The 10,094-nt window shown below is 33.8% G+C and overlaps 1 protein-coding gene across 2 annotated transcripts in view; it reads left to right on the top strand.

Moving 5' to 3' along the window:
• Positions 1 to 1,005: 1,005 nt before the first annotated feature.
• LOC126972297 (putative autophagy-related protein 11) overlaps positions 1,006 to 10,094 on the top strand; it is a 55,936-nt gene continuing 46,847 nt past the window's right edge. The window contains exons 1-4 of one of the 2 annotated variants that reach the window (XM_050818952.1): positions 1,006 to 1,204; positions 1,981 to 2,103; positions 3,841 to 3,940; positions 5,468 to 5,565. In XM_050818952.1, coding sequence (XP_050674909.1) covers positions 1,124 to 1,204; positions 1,981 to 2,103; positions 3,841 to 3,940; positions 5,468 to 5,565 — 402 coding nt within the window. In that variant the 5' untranslated portion in view covers positions 1,006 to 1,123. Of the gene's footprint in view, positions 1,205 to 1,980; positions 2,104 to 2,777; positions 2,929 to 3,840; positions 3,941 to 5,467; positions 5,566 to 10,094 lie in introns of those variants that run through there. The other variant, XM_050818953.1, reaches the window with a different exon arrangement.

Raw genomic sequence — 10,094 nt, 5'->3', positions numbered from 1 at the left:
TATAATTACCGATCTGACCTTTCCGAGTACGACTAGGTGTTTAGGCTATATAATTTGTTTTGTATCGTGAATATTAATAATAAAAGTATTAGTTAGTAGTAGTAGTTTTGTGTACCATTTTAAGAAACAGACATGAAATTTAAATAAAAACAGTCCAAATATAATTCGCGCAATTATAATAAAAGACGTAAATAATGCTTTCATATTCAAAAAGCAGTTAATTTTCTTTGACTAGACTTGTAAACACGTAATAACTGTGTATTCAATTTATCTTCACGTCAAAAGAGCTTGATTTAGTTTATCCATTTTCGATTTAACCAGATTAATAAGATAGTTATGTTAACATTCACAATATTATTTTGTGATCTCTTTATTTATCTACTACAAATCTCATTATTTCTTTATTAACAGTATAATGTCTGATAATTATCATTTTATTCCAAAAAATACTGTTATCTAAAAATTACAATATTTATTGTAAAAGGAACGGGTTGATTTAGTAACGATTTGTTAGATCTTACACAAAATAAATATTTTCAAAAAACGAAAGACCAGTTCAATAAAATGATTTGGCCTTTGATTGACAGTGCCTAAGCCCCTAAAAATAGCACAAAGCTTTTTTAAATAACGTAAGTGCGCACCTTAGTGCTACAGAAACGGTTTATAAAAGGTGAAGCACTTTAGAGTTTATTTTTAAATACACTGTTACTATACATTTACCTCTTTTAAAATATTGTCCATCTTATTAAGTTTTAATAATTCACTTAATTGCATTGCATCCCGTTAGTCTTCCAAAACACTTACTTACGTATTAAACACGACAGCAATGCACACACTTTTTAGGCCGTAGCGAGTCGTTTTGCTACCAAATTACTTTATACTCGATTTTAACATCAGCCTAGTCTTAACAGGCTTTTAGTGCTAAATATATGAATCTATATCATCACAAATATTTATTTATATAATAATTTATATTGTATTGAGAATAGATAATATTAATGGAAAAGTAACGATATCCATCTATTGACTTGTAAAACGCACTTGTGTCACAATAGTCTAGATGGCTTAGAAAATCGTGGACACATTTAGAGAAATTTACAAAATTACATTTAAAATAACAACAATGGAAATCTCAAGCCCCGAACCAAACGATATGGAAGTTCTGAAAAAGATGGAGGACGAACACTACCACCTTCAAAGACAAGTAATATTTTCAATAAGATAGACGATGATTATTTTGTTGAAGGCTATTTTTTGAAGTTAAATTATTTAAGCTCACAGTGTCACAATCTATTAATATTAATATCAATATTACTACTATCATGACACTACAGCTCATTAGGACTTAACTTGGTCAGGAAAAAACTAGTACAGTAGTAGAAAAATTGGTCTTTGTTGGTTGGTACTTTGTGCCAGTTCCAGATTGTCCTATCTCGTTGTTCCTAAGGTCCTGCACATCGTCGTATTGCAAGCGTAGTTTGGGCCTTCCAGGCTTCTAGGGACCACCAGGATTATCTTCCAAGACCGTTCGCGGTTCTCTGTATTCCTACATTACACCGGTCTTACCAAATAGAGACCATAATGCGACTTTATAGGCCCAATGCCCTGTGACAAGCGACAAAGTGATATGGAAGCAGCATTAGAACGAAAGACCTTTTAGGACAAGCATGGTCTTCATCCATGAAGTACGAGAAAAGGCAGAACCGTAAGCCGTAAGATCTCCACGATATTGGGTTCGACAAACAGGTGGTATAATTTGAAGCTATGCACATTCCGCCTGTCTGTATTTACGTTAATATAATATGCCTTAGTAATATTAGTTACTAATAATAAGAGTTTAGGACTAGTGTACTGGAAGACAGGAGTACTGTATGTGTGTATATATGAACATATATATATGAACATATTGCTTTACGTATAACTAATATTATAGCCAAAATAAAAGTAATACAATGCTCTAACTATGTCTGTCTCTTGCAGGTCCGTATGATACAGATAGACAGACAAAATCGATGTATGGGAGTGCATCCCCAATTCAGAAGACAAGATCTACTATTGAGGACATTAAAAAAGGAATATTTGAATATATTGCTAGACTTAAAGGTAATGTTAGAAAAGCGAAAATTACTTTTGAATGGAAGAGGAGAATAATAGATCTTATATTATTATACCTGATGGTTTGTGATGATGATCACCGGAACCACAAGCTTTGAGGGCTTTTATGTGAATCTGCACGCTATATTAATTGTACCCATGTCTTATACGTGAATGTTAACATCTGTGTTTTATATTTTTTTTTATGGAAAAAGGAGAACAAACGAGCGTATGGGTCACCTGGTGTTTAGTGATCACTGCCGCCCACATTCTCTTGCAACACCAGAGGAATCACAGAAGCGTTGCCGGCCCTTAAAGAAGCTTGTATCATCCCGGAAACACTGCACAAGGAAGCCCATTCCACAGCTTTGTAGTAGGTGGAAGAATGCTCCTTGAAAAGCGCACAGTGGAGGACCGCCAATTTTATAATTATAGAATACATTACATTTATCGACCTAAACTACAATATTAATATTAAGGTAGGTTATTAACTGTAAAGTAGATCCTGTAGATGAAACCACAACCTGAATGTTGAACAAAGCATACAAGATTTTATCAACGATACGTCACTCGAACGGTTGGCTCAGTTGGAAAGAGCGCTAGCACGGAACGCGAGAGGTCGCGGATTCAAGTCCCGCATCGTTCATAAAATTTTGTTTTCAGTTTTATTTGTGTAATATTAGTATCCCTAGATACAAGCGAGAGAAGAACTATTGTGAAATGAATATCTGCTCCAGCCATCTTTTCGTTAAATATGACATGCGTGATCTGAGGGTTGGAGTTCTGGAGTTCTGGACCACCTTCGATATCTGTGTCTCCCTGAATTGATCAATGGTGAAATGTTGGCATTATCTTCTTCATGTGTATAATATGTATAAGGCTCTTTCTACAAATTCGACAGCTGACGTACTAGTTCGGAATGGACCACCGTGGTGTCTGTGGCATCGATATTTATTTATTTATTATATACAGACACTTTATATAATTAGATATTGTAAAACTTAGTCCTGGGTCGTGGTTCAGTTGACGCGTGGTAGAAATCCGTATGGGTGGCAGGACATTTTAGCTTGTAACGTGTGGTTTGATAAAATTGATTAATTCGTTTAAACTTTAGAGATTTAAATTTTAAATAGAACTTATTATTATAACTAAACTGGAAATTTATTCTAACATAGATCAACATATATCGTATTATTTAATTCAAAATGCTTCATCGTTGCTTATTAAGAGGATGGACCACTTCTATATATAGTTGTATTAAATGGATTATAAACAATATTGTTCAAAAACGTAATTTTAACACGCTTCTTCTGTCTATTTCTCTATCAATATTTAAGACCAACCAATTATCTGTATGGGCAGTTAATCAGGGGCAGTATTTGACGACCCCTATAGCCCAGTGGTTAGTGACCCTACCTACTGAGCTAGAGGTCCCGGGTTCGAATCCCGATAGATGCAAACATTTTAATGATGACTATGGATGTTTGTTCTCAGTCATGGTTGTTTATAAGTATTTATGTATGTTTAAGTAAGTATATTGCATTAAATATATCGTTGTCTTGTACCTATAGTACAGGCTATGCCTAGTATGGGGCAAGATAATTGTGTAAAAGTGTGTTAATATTTATTATTTATTTATTTTATATTTGAATTTGTATCATTTGCATTAGTAGCGTTCATGTCTGATATATGTTTTTCTCAGCCTATTTGTATCAAACTATAATTAACTGAGTTCCATAAATACAGATAGCTAAATCTGGATCAAACAAGAAGAAAGATAAAAAGATGAAACAATTAGTGAAGAAACGTCTGCTGTATCATACGAAAACGAAAATGGAATGCGAAGGTAACCTTTATATACATATATTAACTCCGGCTTGCCGTGCTCGTTATAGGTATGTATATTTGAAAAAACGACAATAAAGGTAACACAATGTGCCTTGTAAAATAGGCCAATTAATAATGGATACTTTTTTTAAATAAATTTATGAAGGTGCAATTTTTACTTTTTTTTTTTAATATAAAAAAACCTGAAACCAAAAATGGTTCACTTTAGCATAATGCATGTGTGGGTTGAAATTATCGCAAATAATCACGTCTATCACTCATAAACAAATGACAGAAGTTAATGAACAGCACTATGATACCAAAGAGTTCGATTTGTGTCTAATCAGCCAGTTTATTTTATTACAACTTTAATTGTTTTTTGTGTCATACTCTTTCTAGGTCCTCAGAATAATGTAAACCCGTCCTAACCTCGACAAACAGTGTATTATTTTGTTTCTTGAAGAATTTCTGAATGATGTAAATTAAGTCTATAGAATTCTCAAATAGTTATCTTAATATGAGCAATAACTTTGAATTGATCGTCAGACTAATATAATTTGCATAGGGATGCCTTGTTATATAAATATTTTTGCATATGTTTTAAATTCAAATATTTTTATTCAAAATAGGATGTGAAATAACTTATTGAAATTCAAAAACTACAACCCATTCCAAATCGAATGCCTCAGAGCCGAGAAGAATGGGCGCAACAAATTCAGCGGGTTTTTCTCTTACTTTAAAAAAAAATGTGCATAATGTACAATTAAACTTATTATTTAATAGCCTGAGAGCGGTCACTCCATTCCGAATCTGTGGTATCATTAAGAAAGTCATTTATGTTATAGTAACCTTTACCACACAAACGTTTTTTAACAATACTTTTGAATATCGTAATACTTTTGTTTTGAAGATTTTATGTGATCATGTTGTAAAAGGATATACATCGCCCCACAAAATACCTACTAACTCGACTTACAAGTGTGAAAGAAGTGGTGGAACTGTGGTATATGTATCTCCCTATCGTGCAACAGGTCGCTGGTTCGATTGCCACCCTTTTTTACTCTGCTATTTAGCCCCGACAGTTCATTTCAGTGACACTTCAAACTGAGTTCAATAAAATTCAGTTTTAAGTAAACGAGTTAAAATCTGGTATTTGACTTTGGTTTCTTGATTCTCGATTGAAAAAAAAGCCATATCTTCAGTAACTTTTGAGCGTGTTGACGTAAACTAAGTGTATTTGTTTGAAAATTATAAAATTGATATTGATTCGATGCTACTCAGAATTTTGGGTTCAATCCAGGACCATGAACGGCACCACATTGTAATAAGCAGGGCGCATCACTTACTATCAGATAAAACAGGTCCACTCACTCGTCTCGTCACCTCTATCATAGAAAAATCTAATAAGAAGAAAAGAAAAGAGTGTAAGAAGTCTAGAATTAGGTGTTAGTATTGAAAGGTCACATGATGGTGTATGTATACCGTCCCCCATTTTCTGTTTGCATACGAGATGACGATTGACTTTCCTCTTTATGTTCAATTACAGAGGGCATTATTTTAATGTCACAAGCTGATGAACTTTTGCAACGCAAGAAGAAACAACTACTGAAGCTGAAGAAGATTGTGAACCAAAATAATGGCCAAGTGAGTATTATGTAACAGCATATTACCATTAAGTGTTCTTATAGATCATAGTTTCTCAACCTTATTTTGCTCACCGCCCACTTTGAGAATATTTTTTTCGAGAGTATTTTCGTGTATTTTTGTGCCTTTTTAGACTATATTTATTTATCTACCCACGCCCCATCTGCGCCATCTCAATGCCCCCTAATTTTCTCTGGGTCTTCTACTGCACCCCCGAAAGTCTCAAACGTCCACAAGGGGGCGTTATCGCCCACGTTGAGAACCTATGTTATAGATGAATAGGATTTTTAAGTCAGGCTTATTAAACTTTGTAGATCCAGGAATGATCTTAGAGGGCCTTCCATTAGTTTTTGTGAAACATTGTCCTGCTTTGAAATAATATGAGAAAATTAGGGTTAAAAGAGATCTTAAAAACCTTTACTTAACGTGAAAACCAATTCGATAAATATGCCTCAGACACGAGAAGAAGCCACAACTCACCGGCTTTTTTTTTTAAATATTGATACAATGTGATATGGTACAATAAAATATATTATTAAATAGCCTGAGGGCTGTCGCTTCATTCCGAATCTGTGGTATCATTAAAAAAGTAATTAATGTTATATTAATCTTTAGAACACAAACGTTTTTAAAAATTCTTTTCAATTTCGTAACACACTTGCTTTGTACATTATTATTAGGACTATTATTTAGGACCTAGGTTAGGTTAAGTGCGAAAAGCGCGTTCTGCAGTACAAAGATTGTATTTATAGCGGTTGCACTGCCCCATAAGATATACCATTGGATATAATACTATGAAAATAACGAATCGCACCATATCTATGTCAGTTAAGTGTCTTATCTTTATAGCTGTAATTTGAATCAGGAGTAATGCCAAGAACTGGTTTTACCACCTTTCCGTTCAACAAAACATTCGCATCTACTTTTTTGTAATTTTTTAATATATTTAGTTTTATGGCAATTAGTACATATAGAGCATTGTTTACTTCGTCTCATATAAATTACGTCGTTTCTTTTAACTTTGAAAATTAGTAATAATTCATACGCAGACAATACCACCATTTTTATTGAATCCGATTCAAATTAAAAATATTTATTTCAATTAGACTATGATAGGCATTTTTAAATGTCACACATTAAGTAAAACATACAAAAAATGAAAAAATGCTTGAGTTGTAGAGGGACTAATCAAATATAATAAATAGTTTAGTCTATTTTTGTAGCACAACATTTTAGTAAATAGAATACAGGCATAACTAAACACTGAAAAAATCCCCTTCTAATATTATATTTGCATAAATATTAAAAAGTTTACTGCAGTGGTTATATCTGTCCAACGAAGCGGTGTCCACGTTTTCCAAAAGTACCTATCCTTTAGCCGCAGCGGTACAAAAGTCCGTAATATATCAAACTTTTTCACACTTTACAGAACAATTGTTCAACAAAGCAAGCAGGGTTTTATAGGTTTAATGTACTGTTAATATATTCTCAATGTTTCGTGTGAAACGATTACGAATTATGCGAAGTCAAAGTGTAATAAATCTTGTTTAATGCTGGTTGGAAATAGGCTTGGAAAAGGTATTTGCACATTGATTTCTTATAATTCACACTAAAGTCAGTTGACTATGATTAAAAAATCCCATGCACCAGCAAAGTAAAGTGCAATAATTATTTATTTAAAGAGTGAGACCTTACTTCCACTAAGCGAGCGGCCGTTAGTCATCTCCGATCAGCTTGATTCTATGAGGTTGCGTAGAGGTGTGGGTTCTCTCTGCGTCTGGGAGTTTCTTATCGTCTCTTTACGAACTTCTTGTAGCTTCATGCCGACTACCAAGTATTATTGATTTTATGTTATTATCATTCCCTATGGTAAATAAGCTGTTCCACCACCGGACATAACGTCAAAGTGCTAAATCACATTTACATCTAACAATCCACCATTGCGTATTTTGCAAGCATTAATGAGCATAATAATAATACAAAATAAGCATAATTTACGACCTTCAAGAAAAGAGTATACTACTTTAAAGGCCAGAAACGCATCTCTTGACCCCTGGTGTTGGTTCATAGATTATCCTCACCACTAAGCATCACGTGAGCCTCTTGCCGGTTTCCCCCCTCTTCTTAAACTAGGTTTGTTATACTTGGTGCGCCGCTCAGAATATATAATTGAACGGAAAATTCTGAGTGGCATCGCAATTCCGCTCGTCACCTTGAGACATAAGATGATAAGTCTCATCAGCCTAGTAGTTTCCCTACGGCGTCCTTCAAATCACAATACAATAATGCATGCATCCTACTGCTTCACGGAAGAACAAGACTCCGCTGTCGTACCCCGACTGGTTAAAGTTATGGTTTGTAAAGCGGCTTTATTACAGTTCAGTCTAGTCCTTTTTCATTGCGACCAATGTAGATCACACTGTGATAGCCACAGTTAAGTGACAATCTGTGTGGATGTTAATACACTTACCGACGTAGCCTGTATTAGTATGGTTTCCGCACAGTCTATTATGGCGTATACCTCCGACTCGGAAAACGGAAGCAAGATTTCCCAAGTTGACAGATTGGCCAAATTTGGGGCACTCTTCTGAGATTCCACAGCCAAATTCAGATCCATTCAAGGCTCCCTTTTTTCCAAGTAAATCAGTGCTCTCTTTTTTAATACTAAAGTTGCTGCTGAAGTCGAATTTCGGCAACATGGCGTCACTCACCATGTCCTCCAACTACACAATTATCCCCTTAGCTGTATCCTATAGATGGTCAGCCCTTCTTATACATTCACGCTTCTCTTGGCAATTTTGCTTCATTTCTGGTGTTAAGCCCATGGTTAACATTATATCATCATGAATGGTTCTTCTCCAAGTAGTCGGTGGACGTCCTCAGTCTCTTTTTGACCTTCTTTAATAGTCAGGACTTCTTTAGTCATATGGTCTTCATTACTTCATTACCTGGCCAAACCGTGCGCAGACGGTTTTCCGTATATCAGCTTCTTTAAAATATCCACAGATATACTTATATTTTAATTTTATTCAGCCTTGTCACACCGTCTACCCATCGCAGCATTTTCATCTCAGTGACCTGCATTTATTGCTGGGATAAACAAAAACTTACAGTAGACGGATTTTATGAAAACTAGAAGTCGACACCTTATGAAACAAACATTAAACAGCTGGACTAAAATTTTAGGTCCATAAAATGAAGAGAAGTTTCACTAAACGGGTGTCGTTAAATACAGCGAGAAGATCTTGACCATCAACATTACAGCTTCACATTTTCGCAAAGCACAAGTAAAATCTCGGCGTAAGCTTCGTATCATTTATACAGTATTTGTTATACGACATGCTTTTAGGGGTTTTTATTATAATAATGTTTGCCATCATAAACCAACTTCATCCTAAGAAAATTATTTAATCAATTTTGATTCTGTTCTTATCAAAAATGTAATCCAACGCGATACAAAAGAAAATAGCATTATTAATACACTGTTGCGAAGTTGAGGCGAGTGTACAATACCTTTATGATGTTTGTAAATACCGTAAATACATAATTCTCATTTCGATTTGCTTTTCTAACTAACAGTTTGTCTGGAAGTTAATTATTCAACTCGAAACAAACTGTAATTGAAAACTCGAATGTGTGGAGATTGTAAACATTGTTACAGGGACTTGGGACATAATGAATTTAAACTATTTAACAATTTATTTTCTCTGCTGCTTTTTAAAATTATATTAATTGTTTATAGTTATTTTTAGGTTTTGTAGAATATAGCTCGGATAATCTTTTTATTCTATTGAGTTCCATGTTAGTGTTTTGTAAGTAGCCAACAAACTTATACGGTGCAGCTATATAGCCTGTCCAGATTGTCTTCAACATGTTAGTTACTTTGGGTCAGCGGATAATTGTCAAATGTTTAGTGAATTTCATACAAATAATTCAGGTTTGTTCTGTCACCTGGAACCACTGGAACTTATGTTCCTTAATTAGATGAGATGGATAAGATTTTTTATATCTTTTATAATTATTGAAATTTTGTTTTTATATTATCTCAAAATTATATATATGAATAAACATTTTTTTTTATTTATTTATTTACATTAAAGTTTATAAAGAAAATACTTAAAGCTAGTATCAGAAAACCACACGGGCTTGTAATATATGCCAACAAAGAGTTAAATCTAGGTACATTAACTACAGAACATTAGTACCACTTAGATAAATTGTGTGAATATATTTATTTTAAGTGACTTAAAAAGTATGATTTCAGTTTTTTCTTAATATTACGAGGATTAATACAGTTTCGTACATCAGTGGGTAATTCATTAATTAGGCGAGGAACTAGGTAAGCATTCGTTCGTTCGCCATATCTATTGAGCGCGCTCGGAGTGCATAAACGGCCCTTAAACGCATTTACTATTATTTATTCCAGTAATATTCCAAATATATGTTTAATTTTATTTCTTGTAACAACAAACCAACAGAAACAAAAAAAATTATAATAAGTTAAAATGTTTGTCGATAGTTTAGGTTAG

Source organism: Leptidea sinapis, chromosome 26 (assembly GCF_905404315.1).
Source record: "Leptidea sinapis chromosome 26, ilLepSina1.1, whole genome shotgun sequence".
NCBI classification, from domain to species: Eukaryota; Metazoa; Arthropoda; class Insecta; order Lepidoptera; family Pieridae; genus Leptidea; species Leptidea sinapis.
This window is presented reverse-complemented; position numbering and strand designations above follow the sequence as displayed.